General features: G+C 36.3%; 1 protein-coding gene across 1 annotated transcript in view; it reads right to left on the bottom strand.

Moving 5' to 3' along the window:
• The window catches only part of LOC138716143 (puratrophin-1-like), a 1,133,117-nt gene that overhangs the window by 559,164 nt on the left and 559,627 nt on the right, over nt 1-14,326 (bottom strand). The window contains exons 5-7 of the mRNA XM_069848962.1: nt 10,421-10,520; nt 10,238-10,336; nt 8,167-8,283 (exon numbers count right to left, since the gene is read on the bottom strand). Coding sequence (XP_069705063.1) covers nt 8,167-8,283; nt 10,238-10,336; nt 10,421-10,520 — 316 coding nt within the window. The remainder of the gene's footprint in view (nt 1-8,166; nt 8,284-10,237; nt 10,337-10,420; nt 10,521-14,326) is intronic.

The raw sequence follows: 14,326 nt of genomic DNA, 5'->3' as shown, positions 1-14,326 counted from the left end.
GATCTGTACCTCATGAATTGATACCTTAACAGGCTCAACGCGGAGTGGAAATCCGTCCTCAACTTGTCGCTAATCCCGTGGATGATAGATATATCAGGAGAATTGTCACATGTTACAAAAAATGGGTACATTACCACAACTGTGAAACCTCAAAACAGTGACTCGATTCCAGTCAGCCTACCAAAGTCGTAGTTAAAAAAATTGGTTTCACCCCAAAGTAATGTTATGTATCTGGTGGAAGTTTGTTCCAAGCTGAACAGCTTAGAACGATTTCATAAACTTTTCAAAGATAGATATCCGGCATTAGTTAATCGAAATATAATTCTCTTGCAACAGAACAATGTGAGATCCCATACCGCTCGAACAACTTGGAAAAAACCCAGGAATTGGGAGGAATCGACATACAGTTCTGATCTTGCGCCTTCAGATTACCATCTGTTTCGATCAATGGCCCACTTCCTGCGTGAAAGAAATTTCCAAAACTTGAAAGCCATTGAAATAGATATCATCAAATTCATCGAATCAAAATCCAAAAACAGGTACCGCGTCGCGGGATAATAAAACTCTCTGAAAAGTCGCCAAGACTATGGAATGTAACGACCTTTACTATGAAAATTATATTAATTTCTTGTCACATCACGCACTAACTACAATTTTGCTCCAAAGCCAACGTTACTTATGAGACAGCACCTATATAAAACGCTCTGTTCATACTTGAATGATAAGCTTATGTGACAACGTAAGAATTTATAAAATTTGAAGCCAATTGAAAACATTTAAGAAAAAGTGAGATGAATTCGCAAAAAAAAAAAAAAAAAACTGAAATACATCTTTGTTTTATTATCAGTCGTACACTCAACACATGACAGCATGCGTAAGCTTTTGCATATGCAGCATTTAATAGAGACTTCTTGAACTTCGTGTTATGCAAAAATGTGAATTTTTTTTCATCAATTGTGCCTACATAGAACAAACAGGCATTTACGAAACAAAAAAAAAAAAAGAATAGCTACAAAACAATGACTAGGGCAAAGTTGCCTAATTCTGAGATTCTCCTAATCCCGTGATACTTTTTTTAAATTGAATGTCAGTCAAAGTTTTGCCGTTCGACCATAGCGCCAGACATCTTTCTCGAAAGAGTGCATCTTTCAGCTACTTTTGAGACATCGGTGAACTTCCCAGCAAGATACCCAACCCCGTGACATTCAGTGAAAGAGACATATCACGGAATTAGGGATATCACGGAATTGGGCAACTTTACCCTACAACAAGTAAAAATAAAGGATGTAAAATTACATTCGAAATGTCATAAATAGGCTATACAAAGGGAAAACAAATTGTGGGATGACCGACAAAAAGATGACTTGGAACAACTGAAGCCGGAACTTCAATGCTTGGATAACATGGCATAAAGCAGGAATCGGCGCTCGGGCATGGAAAGTGGGTAAACGCGGTGAGCTCCCTCTGCTCTCTGCGCAAGCGTGTGACTTTGAAGTACCTATTGTTACGAGATTTTATCCTTGGTTATGGGAGTCACTATTCACATTTTGGCTATCGGTTATACTTTTTGAGATATTAGCTGCAGTTCTATACATTTTTTTTTTTTATTTTTGCTCGCCAAACTTTTCCTAGAGGAAAAGATGTATCCACGTCGAAAAATGATGAAGCAAAAAACCATGATAAAATGGAAACGACAAATTCATTACAGAAAACAAGGAGCGAGAAAGAGAGAGGGGAAAATTTGTGTGAATAATATACAGCAAATATGATTTTATAAGGACACACTACACCTGATGTCTTTGTAGTTGTTTTTTTAAGTGGCGTAAAAAGTTATGCGGTATGTATTTGGAGTGAGAGTTAAAATAACATAAATATATTTCTCCACATTCTTCACTGAATAATAGAAATACAGCACCCATATTCGGACGTGAATAAAAAAGGTATATGCATTTGCTATAAGGCGGCTGAACCTGTTCTCATACTGAAGTATGCAGTTGAAGACCGAAATGGAATCACGTAAAGAGGAAGAAACAATTGACATTAGTGGTTGCTCGCAAACTACAGAGTTCAGTCTATATATCTTAGCTGATTGCGCTATCCTTCATCGGCTCTTAATAGAGGGAGAGGACTACTGCTATTTCCTCAAGCAAATGAGCACTTTTTCTAATGCACAGAACATAGAAAAGAGAGCCTTGATGAAAGGATACTTATAAACGAGTAATTTAAGTTCTACACGATCATAAAATGTTTTGTAACGAGATCGTCAACAATTTCTTCAAAATCATACCTACTTAAGTCAACTATGTGATTATGTCTAACTGTAGCTCAATTTACGTTCCGGTTTCCCGCTTAAATGGGAAGGAGTTCGATTCCTGTGGGTCATGTGAAATTCAATTCCTCTAGCCTTTCACATTAAACATCATGCCATTAGTAACATATGATGATCTCTTCGTACGAATTGCAGCTGACCTTGAGACCATGGCTACAACTGACCTAATTTACTCGTATATACAGATAGAGAAATCAATACTTCATTTTTATTGAGTAACAATAATACGTTCGCATTATGAATTTAATATAAAGAAGCCATTCGAACGCAATTACAGAAAGATCATGCATAAAAACACAATAAATTATTTAAGTGGAGATTGAAAACTGAAATGACAAGTAATCATTTCCATTTATGTCGGAAATATTACCGTCAAATGGGCAAACTTGGAACAGTGTTGAACTTGGAACATTATCATAGGGTATTTTCGTTTTGTCACAGTAACACCAAACTGTAATAGAACCAATGTGCTGCACAACAAAGTAACAAATGAAGATTATGTTGCCACTGTGACAAAACGAAAATACCCTATGATAATGTTCCAAGTTAAACACTGTTCCAAGTTAGACCATTTGACGGTAAATCAATAATGACGAAAATGTTCAACTATGTGTATCTTGCATCTGTTGTATGGATTTCTTTCTGATTAAATGAATGGCTAAGGTATATTGATCAGTTCTTTAAAACTACTTTTTTTTTTGCTTATGTTAACTCAAAACGTTGGCTTTTAATGTAACTTTTCTAAAAAAAAATTAACATAGGCAGAAGTGTGAATATTTTGTCTCACATGCTAAGAGCCATAGGTTACAATTTTAAGAACAGAGAATCCCATATCTTTATTAAAATAAAATAAAAAAATGTTTGTAATGTTCAAAATTTCAAATCGAAAAATAATACGTTTTCAGAATGGTTAACATGCACTTATGAATGAGGCTTACGACATTTCAGTATGATTATTCGTTACTTCGTAACTTTTTTTTCAAATTCAGGGAGAGAGGTTGGGAAGGAAATATACTCGAGCGACTGGTGATAACACCTGGTGAGTGTGCAAATGTTTTCATATTTGATAAATAACAAATTATATTAAATTATATTTTGACTAATTAAATCTTGCAACTTTCCTTCCACTGCCTTTTGCTCTTCCATAAATGAAATGCATATTAGCAATTCGCGAGGAAAGTTTCAAAATTTAATCAGCCAGAATATCATTTACGATGCCAATTGCTTATGCCATTTTGTGAGAAATCACCAACATTTGCACGAACGGTCGTCTGCAACGAAACTTCAAAACGATGGCCTTGAGTTCGATTCTAGCTGGTTACACTGATTAATATATCTAGCTTTGTAACTACCAAACAGAACGTTTCCGAACATAGGTTCCTATATGAAAGTTGTACATAATTGTCTCCTCTATCATCCCTAAGAGTTTGTAACAGAGTCACTGAATCACCCTGTATATTCATTACGGCAGATATAACTTACTACACTAATTCAAATGATCATTGTTTTAAATCATTGCTTAATAACTCATGAACAAATCTATTCCAGAGGGAAATAAACATCCAGATTATTGTGTCTTTCTTGTGACATTATGAAAACTTCTGCAGTTCGTCGAATTTTCTTTCATAGACATTCAGAACGACTACCCAGAAAATAGTGCGCAGAAAATGAAGATGATGCAATAAATAAAAGTGTGTTCGATAAGGGAACTAGCAAATGAGAAAGGGAGATTTACATAAATCGGACGAGGGTGAGATGTAGTAGCAAGGGTGAAAATGGAGCGAAAACGAGGAGAATAACATAAAATGTGAAATCCAGAAGGAAGATAGAGCGTGTAAGAGAGAATGAAATGTACGCATTCCAATATGGAAATAAGGGGAAGCGAAATGTTTTCAGTACAGAAGTCTGCCAGTGTGCCTCCGACAATTAGCTGCTCCCTTAGGAATACTGGATCGCTGCATACGTCAGGTTAAGACAAGAAATTCAAAGAATAAACGCTGCTGCTACACTGTGTTACAGTAACATTTTGCCTAGCTGTTGGGATGCTTTCCAATTACATCTGGCCATTCTTTCCTCATGCCACGCGTTTAAGTGATTACAAATTAAAATTAAGTTTGAGTAAATTATCTGTATATACACAGCGTGTCCCAAATTGATGTATACACAATTTAAAACACTATTTCTCAGCAACGAGATGAGATAGAAATACGATTTTTGCGGTTTTGTATTCCTTAAGCCCGTACATGTTCAAAATGTTCCCCTTCCGCCACAGTACACTCCCAACAACGACGTACAACAGAGCGACATACCAACTGGATTGTTGCTAATGGAATATCGTTACAGGCATGTTCAATCTGAACTCTCACTTCCTCCAGTGTTTATGGTTTTGTGGCGTACACTGTGACCTTTAGAGCTCCCCATAGGTAGAAGGAGGGGTTAAATCCGAAGATGATGATAATAATAATAATAATAAAAATAATAATAATAATAATACTAGTTTTATTTTCCCTGGCAGAGTTAAGGCCATCAAGCCTTCTCTTCCACTCAACCAGGATCAAATCACATACAGAAAAATACATACCGGTATACAAATATTAACTTAAAAATAATAATAAACATAATTAAGTAAAAAAAGAGAGATTGAATACACATACACAATCAGTATTAACTTTAAAACAACAATAATAAAAAAGAGACTGAATACATAATCACAACAGGAACTAGTATACAGTAGTAACTTAAAAAAATAATTAATACATATGAATATAATCTCACAACTAAAGGAATAGTAGAATTAATATGATCAGCACAGCACGTGTTACATTGAGACAATGACCTAGATATAAGTGTTAATGGAAGAATAAAGTAATGACTGTGTAAAATAATAATAATAATAATCATAATAATAATAATAATAATAATAATAATAATAATAATAATAATAATAATAAAAATTATACCTAAAAACCTAATTCCTTGCATTTAAAATATTTCTAAACAACTTAATTTTAAACAACTGAGGACTAAGACTACCCCTGATTTCCAGCGGCAGCGAATTCCATGAGCGGGCCGTGGCTATTGAGAAAGAACTTGAGTACAGAGATGTCTGATGACGTGGAATTGATAGCAACAGATTGTGCTGTGAACGTGTATTTCGATTATGATGTGAAGCTAGGAGAGTAGAAGATCGAGGTGGGAACTCCGCAGCACTTCCTCTTCGTCCTATCCATCTCTGGGTCCTCCTCATTCAGTGCGTGGACAAGTCTCGGAATGTAAGACTTCCATTTTTGAGATCGCAAAATTCGATGAACACTGGATTTGCTGACACCAATCTCACGAGAACATTGCCTCATTGACTTCTTTGGGAATTATGCAAAAGCCTGCATGACTGCATCAACACTCTCGTTATCGGTGGAACTTCTCTTTATTCCGGACAGCCCTTTCAAGACATACTGCACGTTCCGTCGACTTCAAACTTGCTCGGATTCTTGTGATAGAGTCAACGTTCTTGGTGGTTTTGTTCCAAATTCAACCCTCCAACGTCGTTGAACCTCAACAACATTCTCCACTTTCCAATAACATTTCAGTATCCACTTACGCTCATCGAACGATAATTGCACCGCCATGTTTGTTTATAAACAGATGAACATATGTCCATTCTTTCCACTGCCTTCTGAATCATAAGCCGCAAAAATCTTATTTCTATCTCATTTCTTTGCTGTGAAATAGTATTTCAAAGAGTGTATATATCAATTTGGGACACACTGTATATTTTCAGTTGTACCTAAATGTCGCTCCATTCGTACGTTACACGGAATTTTAAGGACACAACTAGGCTAGATTTAATCACTGTGAATCTATAGCTGACTAAAGAGTGAGTTTCTTTTTGTGAAAATTTGAAACATTTGAATAATCTGAAACTGGACGATGGGTTTTTCAGTATTATTATTATTATTATTATTATTATTATTATTATTATTATTATTATTATTATTATTAATTCAAAATAATAATTTCACTCACCAAATAAGCTATTATGCTGCGAGTTTCAGTGATTGTTTCAGTGTGATAAAGCAATCCATATTATGTGTTGAAATTTCCATTTCTTTCTTTTCTTTTTATTTTTTTCCTTTGATAGCAACAAACAAGGCCAACAGAAAAGTTTATTTTGCACCACTTAACCATTTATGTTGCCCATATCAGGATGCAATAGAAACTCGCGTTTTAAGATTATCTGTCAGAAAAATTGTCAGCGATGTCGTACGTATCTTGGTAGGCTCTCTATTTAAAACTTCCTTTCTTTCAATATTATTTCTTCTCGAAAAAGGACACTCTAACAATGAATTAACTACACCAGCATTATTTCTCTCATTTGTTTCTGTTTATATTTTCTCGAAATACATAACAACATTGGCCCAGATTCACTACTGTACTACGAAGTACAATAGTGCAACACCCTCGCTTAAGTCATAAACTAAGGCATAAGGGGAGAGAATAGTGTGGGTCTCTGCCTGCCAAAGAGCGGGAATTTTTGTTATTTATGGCCTATTTAGGAAGACAAGTCACCACTGCTATTCCCACCCCACTCTACCCTTGAGGCCGGCCCATGGATGGGAGGAGTGAAACCTGACCAGACCACGAGGCCAGACGAATTGTGCCTCAACCTCAAAAACCCGCGAAGACACACGAAATGCAGAAGCAGACCCGGCACGAGCGATCCTGGCCTCAGGAACAAATTTTACTTCATCACAAAGTTTTCAAATGCTTCTACAGCGATATATGCTTCATTCAAATAACTAATACATTATATAAAAATACAAAATTTGATTTCAGTCAAGCCAAGTGACTGAGGCCTGGCCTCACTTGCCTCAGTCAATCAGCCGCCACTGAGAGAATGTTTGTGTGTTTGTATGAAGTAATCTCAGGAGCTACTTAACAGATTTGGATAATTCTTTCAACGTTGGAAAGCGTAGTTTCTCTAGATGGACATAATACTATTATGTTAAATGTTATGTTTTATTTAACGACGCTCGCAACTGCAGAGGTTATATCAGCGTCGCCGGATATGTAGGAATTTTGTCCCGCAGGAAATGCTATTACGTCCATCGACTCGAGGACAGAGGTAGGATTAAAACAGATCCTTATGGACAGTAAACTTGATATTCTGTTGCAATATTGTATTACTTGATTATTTAAACTTCTTTTGGTCCACGTAAAATACTCTAATTTTATACATTTCAATTTCTTTTTGTCCACAAAACATAATAGTATTTTTACGAGTTTTGGCTGGACCAAAAATACAGCACATATGGAGTAAAAATTAATATTTTACCGTTCAGTTCTAACAAATTCAGCGGGTATGGCTAGTCTTACATAAAAACTTTAGTCACAGCGGTAAAACGCTATGAACTTTTCATCAACCCAATATTTACCCCAAATCTAAAATCTCGTAACCATTCATAAGGTTGGGTCAATACTCTTGTTATTTTAAGGAACAGTCTCTCCTACAGGGAAGAGCTGTTTAATACTGTGGCCATATACTAAGGAGTAGAGAAGAGTTACAGTAACAGTTCACCGTTATGAAGATCTCACTGTACACAGACGTTACAGCTAGCGACTGCATTATATAAATGAAGAGAAAACGAGTTGAGCGATGGCTCTACGTGTCTTTTGCATAAGGCAACAAGCAAGACCACTCATGCTCTCCTGCTGGGAGTGTTTTATTTCGCACAATACACGTAGGAAATGTTACCTAACAGACGCTGTGCAATTCATAAATCAGAGATTCGTGGGGGGGGGGGTGTGAGGAAGCGCACATGACACACTCAAGAACTCACCTTGTAGAACTCGACCCATTCTAATTGGTCGTGATTGGAGCGTCCCCCGCAACTCACAGGGGCCTGGTCTTCGGTGATGTATTGGTGCAAGGCGGTTTCGTCAGTCACGATGTGGCACTGCGAATCAACATAAACATTTCAGCAATTAATGATACAGTAATAGGGGAAACTATTACAATTGCACGATATGAAAGTGTAATAGTTTCACGTGGACAATGCATCCTACATTACACTCAAATATGCGCCTATTCATCATGAAAGAAGGCAGCGATATTTCAGTTATGGGGACACAGCTGACGGCTTCCATATTACAGAAACAGGTCTTCGAATTTGAACATATTCATTCAAATCTAACAAGAGGAGATCGCTATGGTAAACGCTATATTTTTTATGGAACTCGTACGACGTTTTAGGGACTAATTGAGGCGGTAGCCGGAAAATGGGTCCATAGGTCTATAGGCCCTTTTTCGGGGAATGTTTAATTCTCCGTTTTAAAATCTACTTGCTTACAAAGTTTCGTTTCAGTATCGTGCAAACAGAGGGCAGGGTAGCTAATCGAATGAACCCATGCACCATTGCGTTTTTGTGGAATTCAGCAAACATCAGTGAAGATGATCCTCAAAGTGAGTGTGAGTCCATCCAGGATGTGCACTGAAATGTAAACTGCACTCTGAAGATAACTTTGAAGTGAGTGTGAATCAATTCTACATTCATACTAAATAACTTGTAATCTGTATTCTGTACCCGACAGATATTCTTTATTTTGACGTATTCAGTACAATTTATGACGTAACTATGAGATATATATGTAAGAAATATAATTTTATTAAAATGATTATGAACTTGTAAAGATCTGTAATGTGCGCTGTTCAATGCTGATGTTTAATGTCTGCTAAAATATAATCATGTTGAAAGTATTTTGTTAAAATAAGCTTGTTTTCTGGAAAAAGGGCCTATAAAATGCTCCAATAAAATATGTATATTCACTACACAATTAAAGTCGGAATGTATTATTTGACAAAAACTTGTAGACAAATATTATCGTAACAGTGTGCAAATTGTTATTTTGATAAAAGTGCAATTACCTAAAAATAAATCTTTCAATCTTTGTTTTCTCGAAACATGACTTTTGCTTATGGGCCCTTTTTCCGGCTACCGCCTCAATTAGTAGATTCCAACACACCCTACTTTTCTGACATGTATAAAAAAATAAATAACGGGAAAATAACCATTAGTAATAAAACACATGAATTGTAGAACTATTAATTTTTTTTATTCTCAATACATTCACAACCTTTAAAAAAGAGGCTCAATTTCATAATAATTACTGAATATGACTATTACACTTTTACTATGTCATACTACTTTTGACCAATAAAACGGTATGAAAGGACGTCTTTCAACCAAATGCTGTTTATCGCACAATTTTATCGCTTCCCTAGTATCTGTTTCATTTAATCGCTTCCCTAGCATGTGTTTAATTTTATCGCTTCCCTAGCATTTGTTTGTTTTTATCACTACTCTAGCATTTGTTTCTTTGTTTGCCAACATTTCAAATTTAAAGTTATTTACGGTACTATAAAACATGATTTGCGATCTTAATTTGTTTCCCTCATATATAGGGTGTTTCCGAGGTGGTGTTGCAAACTTTCAGGGATGATGGCGAAGGGCAGATGTATCAATTTGAGATAAGGAACCCTGGTCCGGAAATGACTGAGTCTAAAGTTATAAGCAAAAATAATTGTGTCGAAATGGAATTGTAATTTGGCACCACGAGCCCTTCTTTCCTTTAACCTTTGGAACAGTCGTGGAAAGATGGTATGGGCCGGATGTCTCCTACGTGGGTACTTGTTCGTTACAAGCAGTCAACGACATAGGCAGTATTGTCGTGCGGATTTTCGACTTTGCGGGCGCTGTTAGTCTTGATTTCTCGATCGTTGTTCAACTCTAGTGGATACCGCGTATATTTAGATTTTTTTATATAATCGCATATTAAATGTTGATTTATGTTACGATGACGTCATTTATCATAAACTTAACAGTTGAAATGAATATGCCATGAGGTACACACCTTTAGTTTGCTTATCTCCAGCACATTGTTACTGCACTGCCATCTATCATTTGTCGATGTTGGTCTCCATAGCAACACGCTTCCAATCTTCATGTGTGGCTGCAAATAATAACAACAGATTGATATAGAATACACGTTTGTAATAAAATCACATCAAGATGTCACACAGAGACAACTACTTACTGCAAGAAGGGCGAAAGCTCTGTCCAGCAGGTCGATGGCCTTTCCTTCCGACTGCCCCGAAATAATGAACACTGTGAAGCCTTTCTGCGTCTTCTCCGATCTGTAATAATAAGTTAAAAATTAAGTCCATATAAATAAATCTACTTACATATAAACTGAATTTCAGAATAAAAACTACAGAGAAAGGAGAACGTACAAATAACTGTGACCCACGTGGTTTCACTTAAAATTTGTAACTTTCATTTAAGGATTGAAAACACATAAGGATTGAAAACAGACTATTATTAAAAATAGTTTAAATTCGTTTATAAAATGTCGTAACATTTCAGTCAAGGTTAAGCTGAAACAAATCTCGTTAAAATTTGACTGACCATGCTTCTGTTTTCAACAGAACTCCTCATTTACTTTCTCATCAAACAAAAATAAAAGATAAATTGTGATGCTTAAAGAAGTTTATTTCGACAATTTCGTGGAAGTACACGTTTTCAAGCTCTCTGGTAGCGAAACAAGCCTTCTGCCTGTTCTTTATTTTATTTTACTTTATTTTAGGTTATCAATATCAGCGTTCTATAAGTACAACGAGCCACCGGCGTAGCTCAGGCAGTATCACGTTTGTCTGCTAATCCGGAACTCCATTATGTGATTGGGATTTTTCAGAGATTTTACCCAACTGTAAGGTAAAGCCATGGCGAATTCTCTGCATCTCTCGCAAAAATACCATCTCGCTATCGCCAAATCTATCGACACTAAATAACCTAGTAGTTGGTACACCGCCGTTAATTAACAAACTACAAAAGTATAACCTTAAAAGACTCGCTCTGTTAGCTTCTTTAGTTGTGAATTATGATAAACCTGTTACAACCCTGGCGATCTCTACAGATAAACTGTCATTATGTTTAATGCAAGACACAAACAAGATCGCCACCAGATCATTCATTGAACTCAGTTAAGGAACAGATGTTTATGAGTCATAACTGAAAATAATCCATGCAATAAATCAAACTAGTGTGATGAACCATACCATGAATTCCTTCCGCGTAACACACCGTTCTTATGTCGTCAGATGGCTGTGTCGCTGACAATGAAACTTGCATACGCAACAATCTCAAGCTTCCAGTAATTCTCATATTCGACTTATTTCACCTGCACTACTCTCAATACAGGGCCGTACTTTAATTAGGAATTTAAGTGGTACTTAATTATTACATTTTATTTTTAAAACAAAATTCATATTTATTTAATTATATTTATTTGCTATTAATTTCCGGATCCTCGTGGTAATCTTTAATTAAGGCCGGACGAGTTATTTATCTCTCTCTCTCTCTCTCTCTCTCTCTCTCTCTCTCTCAGACAGGTTCCATTTACAACTGGAAAATAGCTCTCGGTAACGGATAAAACAAATACATTCCCTTCCAGGACCGGTGAGTAGCTTTCAATAGCGGATCAATACTGGGTAACTTTAGGTGCTGGACCCCGGACTCATTTCACCGGCACTATCACCTTCACCTCATTCAGACGCTAAATAATCTAAGATGTTGATAAAGCGTCGCAAAATAACCTACTAAAAATAGCGGATCAAACAGAATAGGAACCTCTTCAGGACTGGAGAATAATTCTTAATAACAGATCTAACAGATAAATACCGCTCTACCGCTCCAAAACTGAAGAATAACTCTTTGGAACGGATCCGGTAGTTAGATTTCCATTCAGAAGCCCCTCCAGAACTGAAGGAAAAAAAAAACTAGTTTATGGTAACGAATTCCTTGTGTTGCCTTCCCTGGTGATAGAATTAATACGTATCTAAGAAACTTAACTATTTGTCGTTCAGAAAGAATAAATATTGCAACTGACGGTATCTGTAAAACTTTTCAAAGAATCACAGTTTCTAATCGGGAATTATAATTTTCGAACCTACTCATTCTCACTGTATAGATGACATATACTGGAATCCTTTCTCGCTCACGAGACTAATGCTCCGGTTGCTTTAAGATTGTGTGCATGGCACAATGCTTCCAACGTGCCCTGGCATCGATATGGATGCAGTGGCAACTTGCAGCCACGCGGAACATAATCAGTTCCATCGAGCAGGTTTTCTGCCAATAAACAAAAAGCCGCTGCGCAAATTAAGTATTTCCTTATTTTGCAACTTAATCGTTTCGTGTCATCATTGTGCACGGAATGTCGAAGTAATCAGAGAACTATTAATAAATGCCGGCACTTTATACATTAATACCACTGCAAAGGAAGCGTTTCCAACATGGCGAACTGGTTACAGAAGTGAGATATTACGAAATTTAATACCTTTATTCGGATTAACCGCCTACAGACTGAACAAAACTTTTCAGTACCGCTACGCGATGATTTTTCCATGGTCGGCGGCGGCCGTAGCAGCACAACGTATAATCTTTAGGAGCGCGGTATAGCGGAGTTTTGCTCACGCTGCAATTTTCTAATATATCGTCGTCAGTGGTTGAGTTGTTACCATGTTTTCCTTTAGATCAGAGATTCGGGATTCAAATACGATCGAAAGTGGTGGAATTTTATATGAGGTAAAATCACAAGGATGTCAAAACAAAATAAAGTTAGATGTGAAAGAATTCCTTTCATACTTCTAAGAGAAAATGCAAAGGATTCTCCTTACAGGTGCTCTGACTTCATAAAATTACAATTTCTTCACATGCCAGACTAAGAAAAATTCCGCAATGGATAGTCTATGCCTGGAAAGCTAGCAACCAACAAACAAAACGAACATATTTCTATGATATTTCATAATTTCAAAAATAAGACGTGATTAAGTTTCATACGATTCTTAGCCACCAGTGCAGTGCCAGAGGTGCTTGCCTTCTGATCCGGAGCTACGCTCGGGCTTGGGATGATTACGTGGTTAGGTTTCTCTGAGGTTTTTCCAATCTTAAGGCGAATGACAGATAATCTATGGCGAATTTTAGCCCTCATCTCGCCAAGTATCATCTCGCTACCATCAAATCTATTGACACTAAATATCCTATTAGTTGATACAGCTTCTTCAAATAACGAAATAAAAAACATATGATTCTTAATTTTCATAATTCCAAAATTTATTAAAAAGTCACAAGAACAACAATAAACAATCCTATTTACCTCTCTTTATATGGCATCAATTATGTTATAATGTGGGTTTATGAGTAAGTTTCTGTTTGTATAGCCTATTCCTCTCACATTATAGTGTCTGTCATACCGCGTGAAGACCTGCGCTTTGTCCCAATAGAAGAAATCCAACAGCATGATATCAAGAGAACGTGGAGATCAATAAATTGGGCAGTCTTGTAGTAATGATCAGGAAAGTGGGGTCTGTGACAATGCGGTCAAAATGTTACTGGGATCAAAATAAACAGAAGTCTGATGAATTTTTATTAGAAGTTGATGTGTTGTAGAGTTTGTGTGTCAAAGTTTGCAAGCTTTATCAATGGCATCTTGAGAGCATAATGAGATTCGAGAATTTAATTGTAAGTTAGACCCTAGGTATTCATTGTAATTACATAATATATTAGTTAATATTTCTGTAAATGTCTGTACATAATGTTTCTGCAAGAACATTTCAATGTTCAATCTCTGCTCTCATAATAGGCTAACTATTAATGCTTCCTTTTGAAGATAAAATATTTCGTTTGCTGTTATATTTGAGAGGGAAAGATCAGAACTAACTTATGCAGTGGTCAACATCACGATCCAACCGCTTTTTCTTAGGAAAAAACCCGATAGGATATTGTATAAAGATTTATTGTTCCTGAAGGGGCTCGAACACAATACCGTTGAGTTATCTCAACCAGCACGGGTCATAAAACTTATTACTTTCCGCCGCGTTATATCTTTATCGATATACAAGCCGCAATTCCGATTTTTATAGCTTTTAGATTTATACCGATT

This window comes from Periplaneta americana, chromosome 16, assembly GCF_040183065.1.
Source record: "Periplaneta americana isolate PAMFEO1 chromosome 16, P.americana_PAMFEO1_priV1, whole genome shotgun sequence".
Classification (NCBI taxonomy): Eukaryota; Metazoa; Arthropoda; class Insecta; order Blattodea; family Blattidae; genus Periplaneta; species Periplaneta americana.
The sequence above is the reverse complement of the archived record's forward strand: the minus strand, read 5'-3'. Positions and strand labels throughout refer to the sequence as shown.